A 24,435-nucleotide genomic window follows, 5' to 3' on the forward strand; every position below is an offset into this window, starting at 1 on the left:
ACAACCGGCCATGATTGGGAGTCCCATAGAGCGGCGCACAATTGGCCCAGCGTCTTCCGGGCTTGGCCGGTCTAAGCCGTCATTGTAAATAAGAATTTGTTCCTAACTGACTTGCGTAGTTAAATAAAAAAATTAAGACCAAAAAAGTAAATGTTTCTCTTCATGAATGTTGACTTGTGGCTGTGGAAACAGAAAACTACTGCTGATACAAGATTGATACATTGTTGCAACGCAAGATTCCCTTATATGGTCTTTGAAATGGCTTGTGTTTATCGTAATCGAATTTGAGTGTTATTGTGTGGCCAACCATATCATTCAATGATTTAGGCTATAGAACAATTTAGTAGGCTAGGTTTTCTTCCCTCCTATTTCCACCATCTGCATTATAAAGAGCTGGACATGTCAACAGAGATTAATGAGAGGAGGAGACAAGGAATTGCGACAAGGAGAAGAACCCACTTCAGACCACTGTGATGCACCCTAGTTGATCAAACACATTGGCCTCATATTCCTCATTCTCCCTTCCTATCACTCCTGCTTCACGTCAACAACAGGTTGGACAGGGCCTTCTGGGTGGACAGGGCCTTCTGGGAGAGGTATGTCTCCCTCCTGGTCTCTCTGTTGAGGTTGGACAGGGCTGGATCCTTCTCTGAGATCACGGAAACTGCTGCTCACTGGTGGAAGACAGCCGGTGTACCTGTGATGAGGGGTCTGGCCAAGTTTCTGTGAAAATAGGAGGAGTAATCCAATTCTCTATTTGGAAGCCTAACTATACAGTCTGGTTTAAATCAGGAGTCACCAACCCTCCTACTGGAGAGCTACTGTGTTTGCAGACTTTTTCTCCAGCCCTACATAAACACACCACATATTGCAAAGCATGTTGCATGTAACAAACAGTTACATGACCTACAGCATGGTCAAGCAAGTTAATGTTTACAACATTTCCGGACTACTAAACAACTATAGATTTAGAACACCAGAGAGTTACCGCAAGTTGCAGAGAAAACAGGAGCTGCCTCCACTATTCCAGCACCATTTCAACTTCAACATTTCAACATAATCACCTCTGCTTAGTCTAATACAGTGACAACTAAAAGACCCCAAAAACTATTTAGTCCAATCAACGTAAGATAAATATGATGTGGCTGTCCATGGTACTGATTTCTCTGTGTGTGTGTGTGTGTGTGTGTGTGTGTGTAAGTAGAAAAAACATGTTGACTCACCCTACTTGTAGAGAAACGCCAACGCCATCCTCCTCTTTCATGTTGCCTAAACGGTCTTTCCCTCTGTCATACTGTACAGGCTTTTATTTGTTGTTGTCCTAGGCTACCTGGCTAAAATACTTCCTCGCTAGCCTAACTTTCATGAGCAACAATATGCCAGCCCAGCTAGTTAACATTAGCATACTACATCCAGCTAGCTAGCTACATATTGAACTTCCATCCTCTCAGGCCAGGGGCACAATGTATGAATTTGTGGTTGGATCAGAATCGCCGTTATAATCATTGGCCAGTATGAATAATTAAGTAAAACCACAAGTCCAAATCCCTATCTCCATCCATGGCTAACTTAGGAAAGGGACGATTTTAGCTACAATTCAAGTTTTATTCTGTCAATAATGAAGTTTGGCTTGCGATGTGATTGGTCTGAAGCCAAATCCAAGCCGGCTTCCCTTGGTGCGCCAGGACCAGTCACAGTTGAGCTCAGTCAGTTTACCTCAATGCTGATAGGCTATTTTTTTATACTTTATTTATCAAGGGAGGCCAAATGCTCGCTGGCTTCCCTTGCATTTAATGCTCCGGGCGGGCAACAACGTCATACTCTTTCTGACCAGACAGCATCAGATACACTACACATACTGAGACAGAGGGGTGCTGTTTCATTCGCTTGAATGCTTTAACCGGTGAGATAAATTCAGCCTCTTGCGAATTGAAGAATATTTCTGAAACACTGAGAGACTTATTTTGTATGTTTTTTACAATATTTTTTAATCTTGGTCCATTTTTTGGGGAAGCCTGGCTTCCCTTGGCATCCCTGGCTTCCATTGGCTTCCATGACAACACGCCACCGACACACACACAGACACACATACAGTACCAGTCAACAGTTTGGACACACCTACTCATTCAAGGGTTTTTCTTTATTTTCTACATTGTAGAATAATAGTGAAGACATGAAAACTATGAAATAACACATATGGAATCATGTAGTAAACAAAGAAGTATTAAACAAATCAAAATATATTTTATATTTTATATTCTTCAAAGTAGCCACCCTTTGCCTTGATGACAGCTTTGCACACTCTTGGCATTCTCTCAACCAGCTTCACCTGGAATCCTTTTCCAACAGTCTTGAAAGAGTTCCCACATATGCTGAGCACTTGTTGGCTGCTTATCCTTCACTCTGCCGTCCGACTCATTCCAAACCATCTCAATTGGGTTGAGGTCGGGGGATTGTGGAGGCCAGGTCATCTGATGCAGCACTCCATCACTCTCCTTCTTGGTCAAATAGCCCTTACACAGCCTGGATGTGTGTTGGGTCATTGTCCTGTTGAAAAACAAATGATAGTCCCACTAAGCACAAACCAGATGGGATGGCGTATTGCTGCAGAATGCTGTGGTAGCCATGCTGGTTAAGTGTGCCTTGAATTCTAAATAAATCACAGACAGTGTCACCAGCAAAACACCCCCACACCATCACACCTCCTCCTCCATGCTTCACGGTGGGAACCACACATGCGGAGATCATCCGTTCATCTACTCTGCGTCTCACAAAGACACAGCGATTGGAACCAAAAATCTTAAATATGGACTCATCAGACCAAAGGACAGATTTCCACCTGTCTTAATGTCCATTGCTCGTGTTTCTTGGCCCAAGCAAGTCTCTTCTTATTATTGGTGTCCTTTAGTAGTGGTTTCTTTGCAGCAATTCGACCAAGAAGTCCTGATTCACGCAGTCTCCTCTGAACAGTTGATGTTGATGTCTGTTACTTGAACTCTGGGAAGCATTTATTTGGGCTGCAATTTCTCAGGCTGGTAACTCTAATGAACTTATCCTCTGCAGCAGAGGTAACTCTGGGTCTTCCTTTCCTGTGGCGTTCCTCATGAGAGCCAGTTTCATCATAGTTCTTGATGGTTTTTGCGACTGCACTTGAAGAAACTTTAAAAGTTCTTGAAATGTTCCGTATTGACTGACCTTCATGTCTTAAAGTAATGATGGACTGTCGTTTCTCTTTGCTTATTTGAGCTGTTCTTGCCATAATATGGACTTGGTCTTTTACCAAATAGGGCTATCTTCTGTGTACCACCCCTACAACTGATTGGCCCAAACACATTAAGAAGGAAAGAAATTCCACAAATTAACTTTTAAGAAGGCACACCTGTTAATTGGAATGTATTCCAGGTCACTACCTCATGAAGCTGGTTGAGAGAATGCCAAGAGTGTGCAAAGCTGTCATCAAGGCAAAGGGTGGCTACTTTGAAGAATCTCAAATATAAAATATATTTTCCATAACTGTTATTTCACAGTTTTGATGTCTTCACTATTATTCTACAATGTAGAAAATAGTACAAATAAAGAAAAACCCTTGAATGAGTAGTTGTGTCCAAACTTTTGACTGGTAGTGTACACACACACACATACACACACACACACACACACACACACACACACACACACACACACACACACACACACACACACACACACACACACACACACACACACACACCTTTTTGTTGACAAGCTCAGAGTTAATGTGTTCTGCCTTTGCATCAGCATGGGTACAGAACAACAAGGGTGGTACGGTGGAGTCCGTGGACAGTGTAGAATCAGCATGGGTACAGAACAACAAGGGTGGTACGGTGGAGTCCGTGGACAGTGTAGAATCAGCATGGGTACAGAACAACAAGGGTGGTACGGTGGAGACCGTGGACAGTGTAGAATCAGCATGGGTACAGAACAACAAGGGTGGTACGGTGGAGACCGTGGACAGTGTAGAATCAGCATGGGTACAGAACAACAAGGGTGGTACGGTGGAGTCCGTGGACAGTGTAGGGGCTCAGGTCCAGCCGTCGGCCCTCAAGAGAGAAGCTCAGAAGGACAACACAGAGGCACACCCCCAGGGCCCCAAGAGAACATGTCTGTAACACGTTACACATTTTGTGCTCCTGTCCACGGGGGGCCAGTATGAAAAAAAACAAAAATGAAAAAACAACGTATGCATTCACTTAACTGTAAGTCGCTCTGGATAAGAGCGTCTGCTAAATGACTAAAATGTAATGTAAATGTATCAAAGGCAATCTTATTCGAACACTCATGTTGCTCTATTCTCAGAGTGGATGACGACTGCTTCTCTGGAATCTCCCCCGTGTTTCCTGTGCTCTGATTGGTTGAGGGGTCCAGGTCAAGCCCGTGGACGAGAGCCCGGTGAGGGATTGATTGGCGTCAACTGCCAAAGACCCAGCCGTTACATTCAAACGAGATACATTTGTCTCCTTGTCTGACGTTGTCTTATTTTGACCGGGGAGGGCAGGTTTCGGGATGATAAACAGTGGGCTTTTCTGGCCGGAAGAAGTTTCAGCAGGACTTTTAACATGACCCTCTCTAGCTTGTAGGTCCCTCTTTTCTCAAGGAAAGCTTTGAGCTCCTCTTTTCAGGTACTGCGCCATAGGATCTCAGAGACCAACGATGGATGACTGGGTTTTGGGCAGAGGAGCCTGAAGTTCTGCTCGACAGAACCACGTCTTCGTCCGACTCCATCCATTCCCGGTCCGCGTCCAACAGTTTTAGATTTCTGAAGAGGTCGCGTTCCGATTCGGTCAAGTCAGATATGAGAAAGTTGAGTCCACTGCTTGCATCGGGGTCTGAACTTCCTGCTGCATCAACTCTTTTCAGAATAGATATGCAGAATCCAGACATTATAACGGCCCGTAACAAGCCTACTGTTCTTTCAATGTAGGCTGTGTAGGCCTAGTCATTTTTTTTTTTTGCGAAACGAATACTGCTAGGCCTACTATTGCAAATTCTGAACTCTGTGTTCATTCTGAGTTCATTCTGAACTCACGCCCACTAGCCTACTTGCCCAATCAAATGCCTCAGTGATTACACAAATGCATAATGGAACAATATAATTAAAGAATTAGAACGTTGGCTAATTGTGCATCAATCCATTGGGCTGCTATGTCATTGAGAATAAACGAAGTCGTTGTTTGCCAGAGACGCGACCCAGTCGTTCAGTCTTTTTGCTCTGTATCTATGGACGCGCGACCCAGCTGGCAATGTTCTTATCCCTTGCTTGCTAGCTAGCCAGCAGCTAATGGGGATCCCTAATAAAATACAAAAATACAAAATACAAACTACGGTTAACTTAGTCACGCAAAGTAGCAGCATTTGCATTTGTTTTAGCTGTTTTCTAGTGACATTTATTTGGATACATCCATAACAATGAGCTAACGAGGCGCGATTTTGCCTGGCATAAAAATGTGCTCACACGTCAGGACACTAACACAATCACTTCAAACTGAAGCTGGCTAGACAGCAAACTAGCTGCACTTCGTTTCGTTTGACCTTTTTACAATTTACATTTCTTTGTATATGTCCATAAAAATGATGCCAGCTGATTCATGATTTCGACTGGCTGAGAAACGCTGCCTGCCTGTCTGTCTCATTCCGACTCCCGACACGTTCATTACTATGGGACAGCTGGAGATCAAATTTGAATATTGAAACAACGTTTCAAATCTTGGAGAGACAGACAGCAAGGTTTATACAAATCTCTGCTGTTGAAAATGAAATGTTAGTCGAAAAGAAATGTAAGATAATGTCTGGATGCTTTTTATAGTGGAGATCAAGTTTATAAATTGCCTGGCTGGGCTGATGAGACACTGGATTGCGCAGTCAGATGGAACAGAGTAAATAGACATTTTAACGTCATAGATTTAGCGGGTGGTAACTTGTGGAATAGACACCGGCTGGAATGCAGTTTTAACCAATCAGCATTCAGGATTAGACCCACCCGTTGTATAAAGAACAGAATTTAATAGATGATTATGTCACAGGTTCCTGTGTCAACTTTATAGGGTCATTGCCCAACTGGGGCCACGTGACATGGGAAAGGCAACACTGTGTAGCCAGCGGTATTCATAATAGCAGAAAGGCACACAGGTTCACAAGAGCCTGGCACGGTAAGGGGATAGGTCTTATCACGACTTCTGAATGTTTTATATGATGATCAGTCTGTATTTGATGAGTTTGCCCTTGGCTAGGGATAGGCCAAAAGTCTTGTAGACCACCGAATTGCATGCCTTGATTGAATAGGGCAAATGATTTACACTTAGTTATTTCCTCAAATAGCTATGCAACATACGCAGAATATTTTTATTATTCTCCTCAAACTAAATGAAAACCATATGTAGGCCTAACACAGGAGGCTGCTGAGGGCAGGACGGCTCATAATAATGACTGGAACGGAGCAAATGTAATGGCATCAAACACATGGAAATATTCTATACCATTCCTCTGATTATGCTCCAGCCATTAGCACAAGCCCGTCCTCCCCAATTAAGGCACCACCAACCTCCTGTGAAAGGCTACGAAGAGTAATACACTGAACAAAAATACAGAAAGTATTCAGACCCCCCTTTTTTCCACATTTTGTTTTACGTTACAGCCTTATTCTAAAATTGATTAACTTAATTTTTTTCCTCATCAATCTACACACAGATCCTAAGGCCCATTTAGTGTGCCATTCATGTTTCAGCACGATAATGGACGGCCCCGTGTCGCAAGGATCTGTACACAAATTCCTGGAAGCATGATTTAAAAAATATATATATATTTTAAAAGTAATATAATTTAAAAGTATGCATGAAGGTGTCTGTAATAGAATAAACGTGTCAAAAACGAATGTAGACATTTATAAATGCATTTATATAGCTTCCAAAATGTATTATTTTTTTCACAACGGAGGAGTACCAAGATGGCTGCTTTGGCTTCAAATCCGCGTGCCCTTTAAATCATCCAGGGTTCATACACATCACTCTTTTTAAACACACGTCACATGAAATACCATTTAAATCCACTAGAGGTAGCTTTAATCCATAAAAGTAGGTTACGGATTTCATTGCAGCCTTGAGTCAGTCGGAAGAGCTTGGTATTTGTTCTCGTTTTGCCTCTCTGGCTTCGGACATAAATGGACAAACACGTGTCTTAAAAATGGGTAAGACGCGTCTCTTCACTCTTTAGAGTATATATGACTTACAGGCTATGGATCAATTCGATTTGGTTCCATTATCTATTATTGTGTATTACGTGTATGCTACTGAACGAGAGGCAGATTGCAGTTAACCTCCTCGCATATTCTAAATAGAGGGTGCTTGTTTGCATTAGTCTCTCATTCGTTGAAACAAGTGTAAATTGTAGGCCTATTTCTTAAATGTCCATACATTTCTAGGTATGCTAGGGCCATTGCCTCTATGGGATTAGGCTGTGAAAGTGACCATAGTGACTAATGAGTTGAGTTGCCTTCCTGTGCATTGGGTTGACAACTAGCTGGCTGCTGCCAGCTGGAAACCCAGTTTATAGAGTCAATCGGCTATCATCAGGACAGGCTTTTATGGATCTATAAAAAGATCGATCAAAGAGGGCAAGCAACATATTTTTTTGTCTAATCCGGGCTTGCAAATGATCTGATTCGCCGACTCAAATCATAGAGCAGGAATTTGACAGTTCTATTCGAGATAGAATATAAGCTTTGATTAGGCTTCCACTTCGAACTGGAAAAAGTAGGTTGTGTTCTCGTGGGTGACATCGTCTTGGCTACCACGTTCACGAGATGATCACGTTTGTGTCACCGCAGGGGCCTACAATGTTTCAATAAATATGTAGCGTCCACCGGTGATGTTTCACAAGCTGGTGAATTGAACATCGCTACACTGTTGCATCTCAGTGCTGCGCGCAACTTGGAAACAAAGTCCCACTGGGCACAGACGTCAATTCCACGTATATTCCACGTTGGTTCAACGTAATTTCGTTGAAATGACGTGTAAACAACGTTGATTCAACCTGTGTGTGTCCAGTGGGTAGCCGCCCAGTCTGATTCGCTCTGTCTCTCCTGTGTTGTGTCACTTTTTCCACCAGTGTCCATCGATAATGCCTCAACCCAAAGTCAAGCTGGTGGTGACAGGAGATGATTTTGGGTACTGTCCGAAGAGGAACCAGGGGATAGTGGATTGTTTCCAAGCTGGGGGCATTTCAAATGTGTCCCTTCTGGTTAACGCCTCCTCGGCGAAAGAAGCGACAGAGCTGGCCAAAAGGTAAGTAGGCTTCATGTAGTAAAGTACAAGGTTTACTTCCATAGATAATATGACGTTTAATAGCCTACTGATAACTTACAAGATTCCCTAAAAACACAACACTTCCATACAGCTACGACTTTTTCGTACCAGGTTAGGAACATTTATGCTACAGGTTGGGATAATTCACGTAGCAATTTAGGGAGTCCCGATAAGTTACAGTAAGTCGGTTTAAAAATACATTAACTTCCTGATAGGTGACATTCAGTTCACTTTCACTTGTTGTGTTTTTATTGATTGTGTATTGAATAATTCATGCGATCAGGAAAGGTGTTATACATTTAGAAATCTCATATTCCTTTTTTTTTTTTTGTCTAATCTTATGTGTTCTTCTCTCGGCGAGTGTGTACCTGCTCATATTGTTGTTAGACAATTCCATCTATGATATCAGACACTATAGGGTCTGATTCCACAATATAAAGCCTAGTCCAGGACTAAAGCACTTTCAATGGAAAACCTCTATTGAACATGCTTCCTTAGTCAAATACCAGGCTTACTTTGAGTCTGGAAAACTGACCCCTAATTTCCTGATTTTCCCCATCTCCCCCCACAGACATCGCATTCCCATCGGTCTCCATGCCAACCTCTCAGAGGGTCTACCAGTCAGCCAGGGTCTGAAGCGGGGCTCCACGCTCCTCAACAAAGATGGGTTCTTCCATGGGAAGATGGGCTTCAGAAAGGCTCTACAGAGTGGCCAGGTCAGCATGACAGAGGTAAGCTTCTTTCTTAACAGCTTAGTTGAGGTGGCGCAGGGTTTTTCCTTTTTTCATATTCAGGCATTTCCACGGTAACAGAGTGATGCTGAGACTCAGATTTTTTACAAAGTTCAATAAAACCATACAACTCTATGCACAAGGACTACTTTTAACAATGTTCCCAGAAAATGTTACTAAAAACACATTTACTTGAAGAACAGCGCAGATGCAAAGTTTGGTAACAGAATGACAGTTTACATGACATGTTAGTCATTTAGCAGATGCTCTTATCCAGAGCCACGTACAGTTAGTGCATTCATCTGAAGATAGCTAGGTGGGACAACCACATATCACGGTCATAGTAAGCAAAGATTCTTCTCATTTAAATTGTATTGGTCACCGGTAGAATGTAAATGTGTCTTGTTGAATGGCATCCGTAGCAAATTGAAATACTCTGCAATACTTAGCACTGGGCGGCAGGTAACTTAGTGGTTAAGAGCGTTGTGCCAGTAACCGAAAGGTCGCTGGTTCTAATCCCCGAGCCGACTAGGTGAAAAATCTGTCGATGTGCCCTTGAGCAAGGCACTTAACCCTAATTGCTCCTGTAAGTCGCTCTGGATAAGAGTGTCTGCTAAATGACTAAAATGTAAATGTTAGCAGTCTAAAATCCATGGTCCCTTAACCAACTCAAATTTATAGAGAGAGGAATGAAGAGAAGGAATCAATGGATAAATAGTCTAGAGAGATCAAAAAAAGATGGGGACGGTGGTATACCACCCATATGTAAAAATGTATGCACGCATGACTGTAAGTCGCTTTGGATAAAAGCGTCTGCTAAATGGCATATTATTATATTGAGATGGGAGAGTAACAGAGGTGGTATGTCAGAGAAATTGGTCCTCATCTAGGCTTAACAAGGGAGATGTTCCATGTTAGTTGGTACCACAGGCATTGAGCTTCAGACCAGACTCACAGCACAGCGCTGAGCTTCAGTAATATCACATTCATTATCCCCTTTCACTCTCCAGTCCTGTGTTTCTGTTACCAAACTTTGGATCTGCACTGTTCTTCAAGTAAATGTGTTTTTGTTACATTTTCGGAGGAAATTATTAAAAGTCGTCCTTGTGGATAGAGTTGTTTAACTTTGCAATCATCGGTTTTAGTTTGGCATACATTTTAAAGTGAAAAATCCCATTCTCAGCATCACTCTGTTACCGTGGAATTGCCCATTCTCCACTCCAGTTTTACTTAATGTCAACATTGCTCGATAAGTATAGTATTTTACCAAATTATTGCTTGAATCCCAAAGGCAGATTTAAGTGAGAAGTTATCAGATTAAGACAATATCAGATTAAGATGTTATCAGATTATTTCCATGAATATGTATGGACCTTCATGTCTGTACTGTCTAACACCTGTTTGTTTTAATGGCAGATTAGCTGTCTGAGTGTCATCTGAGCAGTGGTGGAAAAAGTACCCAATTGTCATACTTGAGTAAAAGTAAAGATACCTTAATAGAAAATGACTCAAGGAAAAGTCACCCAGTAAAATATTACTTGAGTAAAAGTATTTGGTTTTAAATATACTTAAGTATCAAAAGTAAAAGTATAAATCAATTAAAATTCCTTATAGTAAGCAAACCAGATGCACCATATTTTTTTTATTTTTCATTTACGGATAGCCAGGGGCACACTCCAACTGTCACGTTCGTTCATTGACGGGTCAGACCAAGGCGCAGCGTGATATACGTACATGTTTATTAAACCAAATAAACACAACGACAAACGAAACGAAACGTGAAGTCCAAGGTAGAACACACAACATACCTACAAGGAACAAGATCCCACAACACACTAGTGCCAATAGGCTGCTTAAGTATGAGCCCCAATCAGAGACAACGAGCTACAGCTGCCTCTGATTGGGAACCACACCGGCCAACATAGATCTACACATACTAGAATAACCCCACATAGAATATACGCAACAAAGAATATACACACCCTGACTCAACATATACGAGTCCCCTGAGTCAGGGCGTGACAGTACCAACCCCCCCCCCCCCCCAAAGGTGCGGACTCCGACCGCACAACCTTCACCTAACAGGGTAGGGGCCGGGTGGGCATTCCGCCTCGGAGGCGTATCCGGCTCCGGGCGTGACGACCACATACTCTCAGTCTGTTTGAGATGTCATTCATGAACCGCACGCTTGTGTGGAGATCATGGTCACGTTGAGGATGTATTGAGACTGTACAGGAGGGTGTATTGAGACTGTACAGGAGGATGTATTGAGACTGTACAGGAGGATGTATTGAGACTGTACAGGAGGGTGTATTGAGACTGTACAGGAGGATGTATTGAGACTGTACAGGAGGGTGTATTGAGACTGTACAGGAGGATGTATTGAGACTGTACAGGAGGGTGTATTGAGACTGTACAGGAGGATGTATTGAGACTGTACAGGAGGATGTATTGAGACTGTACAGGAGGGTGTAAACATGGGCATGTAAATCTGTTTGAAAGAGGCATTGTTGATGGTATGATTAACTGGCCTACACAGCATGACACTGGTAGATGCCATATAAGAGGCTTTCAAAAACTCACCCACTATCTTGACTTATCCAACAATGTGATGATTTATAAATAAATATACTCAGGAGTAACTGGTATTTTCTATGTTTTAATAGCGTGAGGCCTTAGACTCAGTTTACAGTAAACCAAAGCAGGATCAGGCATTCCCTAATAATCTCATTCAACTCCCTTTTGTTCATATGTGGAACATATTCGTTCGTTCCCCCTCTACTGGGAACAGTTTTAGCGTGACACGTGTTTTTTTTTCTTCTGTTGTGTGGAGGATGTGTTTTTGGCCTTGGTGTTTGTTTGTTCCTTATCGTGTGTGTGTGTGTGTGTGTGTGTGTTTTAGCTACACACTGTCCATAGGGTGTGTATTTGTCCCTATGACTGTATCGTGGGTATATGTCCACTCTCCCCGTGGCACATGGTTATCTTTCAGGTGTGTGCTTTCACATTGTGTGTGTCAGGTGGAGCTGGAGCTCAGGGCTCAGGTGAGGCTGTTCGGAGAGCTGATGGGTCATCTACCCTGTCACATGGACGGGCACCAACACATCCATGTGCTGCCAGGTATGACGCCATAAAACTACTAGAAAGGTGTGTGTGTGTGTGTGCTCGCGTGTGTGTTCCTATGATCATTGCGTGAAAATTGTTATTGTGAGAGGTCTTTCCCAACAGAGACAAGTGTTGAGTATGAAAGACTGAACCTCAACCATGTCTTCCCTCTGACTGACATATTCTACTCAGGACGTTCTGATGACACCGCAGAATTCCCCTTTTACAAGGTCACTGTCATGACGCACATGAGCCTGGGGTTTACACCACTGATGATGCACTGAATCATGTGGTTTGTTTATATGGGCTGTTAGGTGATCTAATCTAGATGAAGAAATCTTCAACGTCCACTGTTTACAGGACTAGGAGGGGGGAAAAGGCCTCTCCTTTTAGTTTTAAATGACGTTACCACTGTTGATTTTTATCATTTCATTTATTTAACCAGGATATTCCACTTAGTCATTCCTTTTCATTTGAACATGTAGGGCTTTTTACCACGCCATTGTCTTAAGGGCACTGGTGACGCTTGATACTATAATTAGTTAATAGAGCAGTAGTAAATTGTTATAACTCATGGTAAAAATTGTGATTGTCATTTTAATGCTTGACAAATATCTGAATCGCACGTGGCTGCACATCTGATTGTGTGTGTGTGTGTGTGTGTCAGAGGTGTGTGCGGTGTTTGCACAGGTGCTGTCTGACTGTGGGATCTCCTATACGCGTGTTCCAGTGGAGCGTGGTCTACACTCATGTCCCTGGCTGTCCCCTGTCCTCAGAGACTTCTACGCTCAGGTGGAGAGGGACGCGCTGGAATCTGTTCCCGTGTTCAGACGACATGGCATCAGGTAGGAGACGCACTGAGATCCCCGTAGTAGTAGTGAATGTGATGATCATCTCTTCAGGATCCATACTTTGCTCATCCACAGCTCTGTTTACAGTGTATCCTGGTACAGTATTAGAGAGGTGGCAAGTTCCTTGAAGACTAAAGACTTGAAGATGACCTTAAGGCATATAAAGTGATTATTTTCCTCTCAGTTGTCCTGGGAGATTTAAATCGTGCAATGAGAGAAGATTGTGTTTTTTGTTTCTCTCGGGTTGGGTTAAAAGTAAAAAAGAAATTTAAAAAAAAGAAGTGATGAGCTGAAAATGTCAATTTATTCTACCCCCCCCCTCTCCCAGATGGCCTGACGTCTATCTAGGTTTGACCACCATGGGCCACAACATGTCGGTCCCCAACCTCAGACGAGCCTTCAGCCATGCCCTGGAACTAGACCTGGAGGTCTCACTGTCGCCCCCTGGGGGTGGAAGTAAAAACAGGATGAACACCACGGAGCGTCCTGTGCTGACGGCAGAGCTCATGGTGCACCCTGGGTACCCCAGCCACCCCCAGGAGGGCGGGTGTGGGGAGGGGCCGGACGACTTCTCCCAGTCGGCTGACAGGCAGCAGGAGCTGACCACCCTGAAGGACCCGGCCCTACTGGCTTTCTACACCCAGAAGAGAATCCAACTCTGTGCCTTCAGGGACCTCTGAGGCCCCTACACCCCCACGCTCAGGGGTAGGGTAGTTGAATTCCCTAAACTTTTATCTGGTGTTTCATAAATCTCAGTTGAAGAATTCCAGGTTTGAAGATTCACTCGCTGCTTATTCCCAGCTGATTCCCAGACTCCTCCAACTGGGATATCTGAAAAACCAGGGCATTTTGGGGGTCACGTTCCAATATCCACACTTACTGGCACACTATTTAGAATGCATATCCAATACATGGCTTCCAGAGGCTGGTGGGAGGAGCTATAGGAGGACAGGCTCATTGTAATGGCTGGAATAGAACAGGATCCAAAATGTGGTTTCTATATGTTTGATGTGTTCGATACCATTCCGTTAATTCCATTCCAACCATTACAATGAGCCTGTCCTCCTATAGCTCCTCCCACCAGCCTCCTCTTATGGCTTTGTTCTGAGTATTTAGAACACATTTACATGGCTTCATTCTGAGTGGTAAGCTTGTGTAGATATTGGAATAGAGACATAAAATAGAATTGGAATTGTTTCCAAGTCTATGGATCTCCTCTGCTGCTCTTTCATTGGTGCAACCTTACCTCCAAGCGTAGCAGACGGAGTCACTATTTTCTGTGAAGCACAATCCTGTTTTTGAAGGTGTTGATTACAGACTAGGCAGTTGTTTTCCAGTCATCTCTGGTGAGAGAGACCAGCACAAAAAGCACTTTGCTCTCTCTCATCCCAAAGCTAACCTCCAATCAGCAGATCACAGGTAGGCGTCAACAGAAGAGTAACTGCCAAAAGAGCGCGGACCAAAATAGGGTGTGCCTATAGCATATTATATTTTAAACATTTGCATGTAGTCTATCTAGGTCTTGATGTCCTCGTTTTTAAAAGAATAATCCTGTATATTTTTCTTAATTTTGTGTGAAACACTATTTATGTAATAATGTTCTTTTTAGAATATGACAAGGAGCAGAATGTTTAGAAATGCACAACTGAAATAGCTATAATGGCTATATGAATAAATGGAAGGTAATAGAATGCTTAATGCTTGCAGTAAGTATTTTGTTTTGAAATGAGGGTTTACAACGTTTTGAAGCGTTACAGGAAAAGTGGTTACCAAAAGGTGAACCGGGACTCTGTAGTAGCACGTGGTTTATTCCATTTGGATCAACTGACAACGTTTTTTCATTGACTTGGTTGGTCACGAGAAACCCCCAATCGCTTTGAATCACAGTATATGAAAAGTTTTTTTTTCCCAACCAAAAAAGCAATGCAAATCAAGTCAATGCACCCAATATTGATAAACTCAAAGTAACTTCAAACTGAGTCATTGAGCTACACACAAGCCCTGTCCGAGACTTTGGGATTACGCAGAAGCAGCTGAGGGGGAGGCTATCCTACGAAGCTAGCTAGAACTACTCATGTCGCAGACGTCTAGTTGAACACCGAACTCTTCATTGAGACACAATGCTGAAACATCAATCCATGGGCGAGTCGGTGCCACATTTTCATTTGTGTCAAAATCAAAGAAAAGCTATGGTGCAAATTCATCAGGCTATGGTGTGAAGTGCTTTTAGAAGCGCCCTCTTTGTTTATTTTAATGATGTATCGTTAATGCCGTCTTTTGGTGTGCTTATCAATGCACAATCAACTTTTTTTCCAGTCACTATTGTTCAAGTCACAAGCGTCGAGTCTCAAGTGGAGTCCCAAGTACAACCACTGAGGTGTAGTAAGAATTGGAGACTGCGTCCAAGATGTCTGACCGTTGTTTTCAAGGTAAGCTACTCACGTTCGCATATGCCGATTCATGGACATCAATATCCGTGTTGCATCCGGTTTATACTTAGGCAAAAAGGCATGAGGGGGTGTGGTATATGACCAATATACCCCGGCTAAGGGCTATTCTTAAGCATGACGCAACGCGGAGTACCTGGACACAGCCCTTAGCCGTAGTATATTGACCATATACCACAAAACCCCGAGGTACCTTATTGCTATTACAAACTGGTTACCAATGTAAAAATACATGTTTTGTCATACCTGTGGTATACGGTCTGATATACCACGGCTGTCAGCCAATCAGCATTCAGGGCCCGAACCACCCAGTTTATAAAGACCAACATCACTCAGCGTACTGCTTCATGCAAAAACATTGCAGACATTGGATTAATATAACATGTTAATATCTTCAGCTGTGAGTAATGGGGGGGGGGGGGAAATTGGCCTCAGCATCAATTATTTGACTAATTCAATGGATGTTTTGTGCACAAAGGTGATGACTAAAGTGTCTTATTAGGAATTTTCTAATCTGATTTCTCGAGTGATGCAGGAGTTGACTCATAATCCCCAGTCCCTGCAGTTAGATCCGCGGGTTTAGGGTCATTAAATATTATTGTGTGGATGAAGGGCGGGTTGGTGGCGGGTTGAATAAAGAGAAAACAATACCTTAAAAAAAATCAATTATTTTGCCATTTTAAATCTATTGGCTACATTGAGGTTTTTCTTTCATTCTTTTTGGCTATCTAGTATTCATGCGCAAGTCTAACTGTAGGCACGCCAAATAGCCTACAGCCAATCGCCAAATGCTTTAGGGAACGGGCAGAAAAAGTTACTTTTTTATTTATTTTACTAGGCAAGTCAGTTAAGAACAAATTCTTATTTACAATGACGGCCTACACCGGCCAAACCCGGACGACGCTGGGCCAATTGTGCGCCGCCCTATGGGACTCCCAATCACGGCCGGTTGTGATACAGCCTGGAATCGAACCAGGGGGTCTGTAGTGACGCCTCAAGCACTGAGATGCAGTGGCTTAGACCACTGCGCCACTCGGGAGCCCTTAATGTTGATCCACAGAGGCAAAAAGGACAATGTCGGAGTTTAATTAAATAAGAGAAAAGCTGTGAAATGGAGAGTTGAAGATAACGAGAAGGGAGGGCCAGAAAGTCATGTTTGGAAAAGATTTGGTGAAGTGGTAAAAGAGGATGATAGCAGCTCTGTTATGTGTGATGATTGTGAGGCGCTATACAAATTCGACAGTCACAAGACGGGGACTTCAAACAGGCCTATGGCACATCAAGGGAACTGTAGCCTTCTGTTCAGATGGGTTAAATGGAAACATAAATCTGCACACTTGACTGTAGGTCTATAACCTCTCACATTAAGCATTTCTTGCAGTAAAATTATACACCAAATGTAGGCAAAATGTTGACTTGGAAACAGTAGTGGAGAAATATGATTTATTTATTTCAGCATCTTGAAAGAATGTGAATGTGCAGTTAGATACCGTCCGTAGAGGTGCTATCTTTAATCAGCTTCATAAAAACTGATAGTATTTCAACCACATAAAATATGCATCCAAGCTGAACTGAAATCTTATCAGAAACATGTTGGGTCGTTCTAACAGATGTCTATTTCCTTACAACCGGTGAAACTAATGTCATTTGGAAATTTCACAGAAAATCTTTCCGTATTTTTTGTTTTGTTATTGCATTTTCTCCCCGGTCCCTAAACATCTTTGCTTCGCAAAAGAGTCAGAGATTTTTAACATTTAAGTCATTTAGCAGACACTCTTATCCAGAGCGACTTTCAAATTGGTGCATTCAACTTAGGATAGCCAGTGGGACAACCACATCTTGATCACAGTAAGTACACTTCTTCAAACAAGCAGCTGTGAGCGAAGTCGGTGCAATCAGGGACAACTACATCTCGATCACAATAAGTACATTTCTTTAAACAAGTCAGTGCTAGCAGGTGAAATAAGTCAGGTGTTAGTTTAGACAAAAGACAGTGGTAGTAAAGGGGGGTAGAAGGATTACTATTATACTATTCCAGGTATTCCTTAAATAGGTGGGGTTTCAAGTGTCTCCGGAAGGTGGTCAGTGACTCCGCTGTCCTGGCGTCGTGGGGGAGCTTGTTCCACCATTGGGGTGCCAGAGCAGCGAATAGCTTTGACTGGGCTGAGCGGGAACTGTGCTTCCGTAGAGGTAGGGGGGCTAGCAGGCCAGAAGTGGATGAACGTAGTGCCCTCGTTTGGGTGTAGGGTCTGATCAGAGCCTGAAGGTAAGGAGGTGCCGTTCCCCTCACAGCTCCGTAGGCAAGCACCATGGTCTTGTAGTAGATGCGAGCCTCAACTGGAAGCCAGTTGAGTGTGCCGAGGAGCGGGGTGACGTGAGAGAACTTGGGAAGGTTGAACACCAGACGGGCTGCAGCGTTCTGGATAAGTTGTAGGGGTTTAATGGCACAGGCAGGGAGCCCAGCCAACAGCGAGTTGCAGTAATCCAGACAGGAGATGACAAGTGCCTGGATTAGGACCTGTGCCGCTTTCTGTGTAAGGTAGGGTCGTACTCTGCAAATGTTGTAGAGCATGAACCTGCAGGATCGGGTCACCGCTTTGATGTTAGCAGAGAACGACAGGGTGTTGTCCAGGGTCACGCCAAGGTTCTTTGCACTCTGGGAGGAGGTCACAATGGAGTTGTCAACCATGATGGCGAGATCATGGAGCGGGCAGTCCTTCCCCGGGAGGAAGAGCAGCTCCGTCTTGCCGAGGTTCAGCTTGAGGTGGTGATCCGACATCCACACTGATATGTCTGCCAGACATGCAGAGATGACATAGAACCTTACCAAAGTCAACTACACTGAACAAAAATATAAACGCAACATGTAAAATGTTGGTCCCATGTTCCATGTGCTAAAATAAAAGATTCCAGAAATGTTCCATATTCACAAAAAGCTTATTTCTCTCAAATGTTGTGCACAAATGTGTTAGTGAGCATTTCTCCTTTGCCAAGATAATCCATCCACCTGACAGGTGTGGCATATCAAGAAGCTGATTGAACAGCATGATCATTACACAGGTGCAACTTGTGCTGGGGACAATAAAAGGCTACTCTAAAATGTTTTGTCAAACAACACAATGCCGCAGGTGTCTCAAGTTTTTTTAGGTAGTGTGCAATTGGCACGCTGACTGCAGGAATGTCCACCAGAGCTGTTGCCAGATAATTTAATATTAATTTCTCTATCAACGTCGTTTTAGAGAATTTGGCAGTACGTCCAACCCGCCTCACAACCGCAGACCACATGTAACCACGCCAGCCCAGGACCTCCACATCCGGCTTCTTCACCTGCGGGATCATCTGAGACCAGCCAGCCAGACAGCTGATGAAACTGGGTTTGCACAACCGATAGAATTTCCGAACAAACTGTCAGAAACCATCTCAGGGAAGCTCATCTGCGTGCTCGTCGTCAGCTTATGAAACATGGGACCAACCCTTTTTATATGTAGCGTTTTATATTTTTGTTCAGTGTAGATTGGCAGACCAAATAAAAAAGCATCACAGCAGTTGTCCTGAGGCAGATGAACACTTTGCCCTAAACACTGACCACTAACCTTTTGGCGATGTGGGAGCACAAACTTCCCGAAAGACGCACAGTCGACACTGGTGTTGTCTCCAGACCATGGGCGGTGTGTTCAATAGGGCGATATGGGCGACGCACTGCCAAACGGGAAAAGGAAGGGATTTTTTTTCTAATCAATTATATCATGGCAACAGTAGTTCAGTGTTCACGTCTGATCTGCCAGCCACTAAATGTCCAATCAGGCTAAAGTCGTGCTTCAAATGTCCCCGCCCGTTTTGGGGCGATTTCAGTCAGGTTGAAAATCGCCCAGAAGTCTCTCATAGCCTCTAATGTAAAATATTTTTTTTTCAAATTTCTGAGCTTTCAATACATTCTCTATGGGTGTCTGAGGGCTTGCACTTACGCGCTTTCGTCATACGTAACGTAACGTAACCATGAACGGCAGACAGCAACGCTTGGACAGCGACTGGTGTAACCGACATGCACCATCTTTCAGAAAAGATTAAGAAAAATGAGCTGTCAAAGACCCACATTGATAGCTGTTTGAGATTGTCTGCTTTGGTGAGAGTGAATATTGCCACTCAACTGGATGAGGGATACAGGCTAGCTGTCCGCCGCCACAACGATGAGGTTAGCAACAGCAGAGTCGTGAACACTGTCTACGAGAATCGAGACGACCTCATAGAATGTTTTGAAGCCATCCGGACGGGTTCATTGGGTTCATTTGACCAGCCCACCGTACCAGAAGCTACAGAATAAGGACATCGATGCTGTCTTTATCAAACGTGCCCTCGACAGCTTCGCAAGCAGTGTGCAGGCCATAAGGTAAGATAAAGATTAAACAATATCATTCGATCTTTCTCAAAGCAGAGCTTTATTTGAAAATGTATGCATGAAAGGAGACTGCATTTGTGTTTGAAATTACATTATTGTCATTATATATGGCCAGTGGTGTAATCTATCTTATTTTATATACTATGTGTACTGTACAGTGGTGCTCATAAGTGTATGAACACATTCTAAAGCTGACTAAAAAGAGGAATAAAAAAATAAAAAAATCATCTTTTGGAAATTGATCTTAATGACTTAATTAAAAAAGTTGGAAAATCCAACCTTTAAGGACACCAATTTTCTTTTCTTTTTTATTCCTCTTTTTAGTCAACTTTAGCATGGGATCATAAGCTTATGAGCACCACTGTATACTGTGCTGAACATCCAGGCTATGTGAGACACAAAGGCTAACTTAAACACTAAAGACTTTATGCATCCCTGCCCATTTTAAGTGGAACTGAAGTATTTGTACTATACATGGATACATTGCATATACCTGTGCATCACATAGACAACAATACTGTACAAAGCCAACAAACACATTGGTCTGTTTGCCTTCAGGGACTCCTCTCAACAGCAGCTGCAAGAAGCAACAGGAGCCAAAAGACCCAGAACAGCTTTGAGAGAAGAGGAGAAGCAGAGGCTGTCTGAAGAGGTCTGCAACACCATCCTGGATCACACCAAAGAAAGGTTCTCTTTCTCTGGCCACCTTGTGAGTGCTACCTTACTGCAAGCAGACATGTTTGAAAGGTACTGCCATTCAAAAAAATAAAAAATCTGTTCATTTTTACAAATCTATACAATTGGCCAGAATATGGTTGTTCATATTTACAAATCTATACAATTGGCCAGAATATGGTTGTTCATTTTTACAAAGCCATACATATTGTTTATGCAGTGTTGAGGAATGTGAAAGAACACCCTTGATTATTTTTACTGTGATAACTTATTTTGCTTTTGTAAGCCAACACTTTTGAGATCAGTCAATAAATGCTTCTGGTATTGACTTATATGCTGCCCCTGTCTTCATGTTGTTGCTGGACATATCTTTTTAAAAATGTGTGTAGGTCACCTAAATCATCAGAAAAATTGCCCCTCCTGAGAATTTTTTCAGGAGCCGCCACTGCTCCAGACCCCCCCCCCCCCCCCCAGCAGTGACACAACTTCCGTGACACACCCAGGAACATTTTGCGGCGCAGTCATTTTCTCTCCAAACACGGGAAAGGGTCAGAGCACACCCTCTCCTCTCCAGGCTCCAAAGAGAGCTGTCATCATCAATTCAGTGTCAGTCGGAGTGAAAAAACCTCCTCCACCCCATCATAGGGCAGACACCATAGGAACAGCAGAGGAGCAGGAAGGAGACAGTTCGGCCTCCAACACTGCGTCATCACCAGGGCCTGACTGGTAGGCTAAACTTGACCCCGCCCTTATAAATCAAATATTACTTATCACGTTATTCACTTAGCCTAACACAGAGATGAGAAGTGTTTTATGTAAACCAAAAGGAGCCATACCTAACCGCCCTAGTGCCATAGCCTACACACACTGCAACAAGCTCTGTCCGTTGTGCTGACAGCGCAGCGGAGATAGATTTTTTTTATTTTTTTTTACGCCAATGTAATGATGTCATGTCATAGTGTTGTGAGGACAGAGGAAGAGTTAAGAGATGAGTGGTTTGGGGCCATGAAGTCTACATTCCATTATGTCAAGGTAGATTAGTGATGTTTAGGATAGCATGAGTGATGTTTAGGATACTGACTTGGGGTAAAGGGTGATGAACATCAAAGACAGGGAGTGCCCATGGAGACTTACCAGATGTATGCCAGGAAGAGGGTAATAGAAGGTATATAAGGTAGAGTGTTTCCTTTGTTCAAGAGTTCAACTGACGAAGGGCAAAGCCATGTCCGTTGGTTAGATGAACCCACGAGCTCGTGATTCAATAAATACTATGAAATCTCCACAGAATGTCTAAGTATATCCTTGCATCCTTGATTCTTTGATACCTGAGAAACTCATCATAATAGGGGGGTTGCAGGATAGGGTGGTCTGTCTGCGCCGCGCGCTATCACTTTGGAGTGCCGCCTGCCAGTAGAACGCTCGTTGCGTCTTCATCTCATAATAATGAAAGTAGTGCGACGTTACAGCTAGCTATCTTTAGACAAATAGCCAGCAGCCACTAAAACTAAGCCTAAGTGAAATATGAAAAGAATCAATGTAAGGTAGCCTATTGTTGTTCTGGGAAAGATGCCTCCGTAGTTGATTTCTAAACTGTATTTTATATAATATAAACTCTATACTATACTCTGTTTTTGTCAGGGCAGGCAAGCAGCATATTTTTTTTCTAATCCGGGTTTGCAAATGATCTGAACTCACTAACTGTAAGTCGCTCTGGATAAGAGCGTCTGCTAAATGACTAAAATGTAAAATGTAAGTGCTTTCTGGTTCTGAAGCACAGATTAGATGTTTTTGAGACAATCATTTAGTGCAATACCGTAGACCGATTTTTTTTAAAATTAGAAACCAGATCAAATAGGCAAAGTTCTATACACTCAGTGGCCAGTTTATTATGTACACCCATATTGTACTGTAGTGGGGTAATATTTTTGACTTGTATATTATGATATTATAAATACCTCACATGTGACTAGTAATGATACTAAGCAATTAGCCTATTAAAATGTTTATCTGACTCCGTAAAGATAATTTAGCAATATGCAAGAACACTATGGTTGAGTTACAGTAATAGGCAATGGAGAAATGTCTGAGAATGGAATTGTAAATACAAGTGTATTTAATTACTTTGTAAAATGAATGGATTCACATACAAGGCATAAAGCTTAAGTTACAAAGCATTAACAAGCATTAGAAGGCATTGTTCCAAGCATATACACTACCGGTCAAAAGTTTGGACACGCCTACTCATTCAAGGGTTTTTCTTTATTTTGACAATTTTTTACATTGTAGAATAATAGTGAAGACATCACAACTATGAAATAACACATATGGAATCATGTAGTAACCAAAAAAGTGTTAAACAAATCAAAATATATTTTATATTTGAGATTCTTCAAATACCAACCCTTTACCTTGACAGCTTTGCACACTCTTGGAATTCTCTCAACCAGCTTCACCTGGAATGCTTTTCCAACAGTCTTGAAGGAGTTCCCATATATGCTGAGCACTATTTGGCTGCATTTCCTTCACTCTGCGGTCCGATTCTTCCCAAACCATCTCAATTTGGTTGAGGTTGTGGAGGCCAGGTCATATGATGCAGCACTCCATCACTCTCCATCTTGGTAAAATAACCCTTACACAGCCTGGAGGTGTGTTGGGTCATTGTCCTGTTGAAAAATAAATGATAGTCCCACTAAGCCCAAACCAGATGGGATGGTGTATCGCTGCAGAATGCTGTGGTAGCCATGCTGGTTAAGTGTGCCTTGAATTCTAAATAAATCACCAGCAAAGCACCCCCAGACCATAACACCTCCTCCTCCATGCTTTACGGTGGGAAATACACATGCAGAGATCATCCGTTCACCCACACCGCATCTCACTAAGATACATTTGGACTCCAGACCAATGGACAAATTCCAACTGGTCTAATGTCCATTGCTTGTGTTTCTTGGCCCAAGCAAGTCTTTGGTTTCTTTGCAGCAATACGACCATGAAGGCCTGATTCACACAGTCTCCTCTGAACAGTTGATGTTGAGATGTGTCTGTTACTTGAACTCTGTGAAGCATTTATTTGGGCTGCAATTTCTGTGGCTGGCAACTCTAATGAACTTATCCTCTGCAGCAGAGGTAACTCTGTGTATTCCATTCCTGTGGCGGTCCTCATGAGAGCCAGTTTCATTATAGTGCTTGATGGTTTTTGCGACTGCACTTGAAGAAACTTTCAAAGTTCTTGAAATGTTACGTATTGACTGACCTTCATGTCTTAAAGTAATGTCGTTTCTCTTTGCTTATTTGAGCTGTTCTTGCCATAATATGGACTTTGAATATGGTCTTTTACCAAATAGGGCTATTTTCTGTATACCACCCCTACCTTGTCACAACACAACTGATTGGTTCAAACGCATTAAGAAGGAAAGAAATTCCACAAATTAACTTTTAAGAAGGCACACCTGTTAATTAAAATGCATTCCAGGTGACTACCTCATGAAGCTGGTTGAGAGAATGCCAAGAGTGTGCAAATCTGTCAACAAGGCAAAGGGTGGCTATTTGAAGAATCTCAAATATAAAATATATTTTGATTTGTTTAACACTTTTTATAGTTTTGATGTCTTCACTATTATTCTACAATGTAGAAAATAGTAAAAATAAAGAAAAACCGTTGAATGAGTAGGTGTTCTAAAACTTTTGACCGGTAGTGTAAATCCTAAGGTTAACTTAAAAGACAAAGCATGAAGAAAGGGATGCGTACTATGCCAGAGTCCTACAAGCCTAGGAAATTACAATTGATCATACATCTTCCTCCATGGACTGGATACAGGATAAGAGAGAGAGAGCAAAGGCATTTCATTCAATTTATAACATATGAAGGTGTAACCTTTCAACCCAAAACCAACCAAC

General features: G+C 42.6%; 1 protein-coding gene across 3 annotated transcripts; it reads left to right on the plus strand.

Moving 5' to 3' along the window:
* Positions 1-7,109: 7,109 nt before the first annotated feature.
* ydjc (YdjC chitooligosaccharide deacetylase homolog) lies at positions 7,110-19,147 on the plus strand. 3 transcript variants are annotated; one of them, XR_014614194.1, is made up of 8 exons: positions 7,110-7,219; positions 8,140-8,315; positions 8,908-9,067; positions 12,088-12,187; positions 12,840-13,017; positions 13,352-13,728; positions 15,340-15,452; positions 18,710-19,147. XR_014614194.1 is itself a non-coding variant. In XM_084176254.1 (7 exons), the coding sequence occupies exons 2-6, from the start codon at positions 8,152-8,154 to the stop codon at positions 13,701-13,703; spliced, it is 954 nt and encodes a 317-aa protein (XP_084032380.1). In that variant the 5' UTR covers positions 7,110-7,219; positions 8,140-8,151; the 3' UTR covers positions 13,704-13,728; positions 15,340-16,091. The 3 variants fall into 3 exon arrangements, 2 of the variants coding, with proteins under 2 accessions (XP_084032380.1, XP_084032379.1); XM_084176254.1 differs by lacking the exon at positions 18,710-19,147 and having other exon boundaries at positions 15,340-16,091; XM_084176253.1 differs by lacking the exons at positions 15,340-15,452; positions 18,710-19,147 and having other exon boundaries at positions 13,352-14,721.
* Positions 19,148-24,435: the final 5,288 nt, after the last annotated feature.

This window comes from Coregonus lavaretus (genome assembly GCF_964263955.1).
Source record: "Coregonus lavaretus genome assembly, chromosome: 14".
In the NCBI taxonomy this organism is placed as follows: Eukaryota; Metazoa; Chordata; class Actinopteri; order Salmoniformes; family Salmonidae; genus Coregonus; species Coregonus lavaretus.

Coding starts and splice junctions, on each gene's coding strand:
- ydjc (XM_084176254.1), top strand. CDS start 8,152: ATGCCTCAACCCAAAGTCAAGCTGGTGGTGACAGGAGATGATTTTGGG. Junction 12,188..12,839: donor ACACATCCATGTGCTGCCAG/GTATGACGCCAT, acceptor TGTGTGTGTCAG/AGGTGTGTGCGGTGTTTGCA. Junction 13,018..13,351: donor TTCAGACGACATGGCATCAG/GTAGGAGACGCA, acceptor CCCCTCTCCCAG/ATGGCCTGACGTCTATCTAG.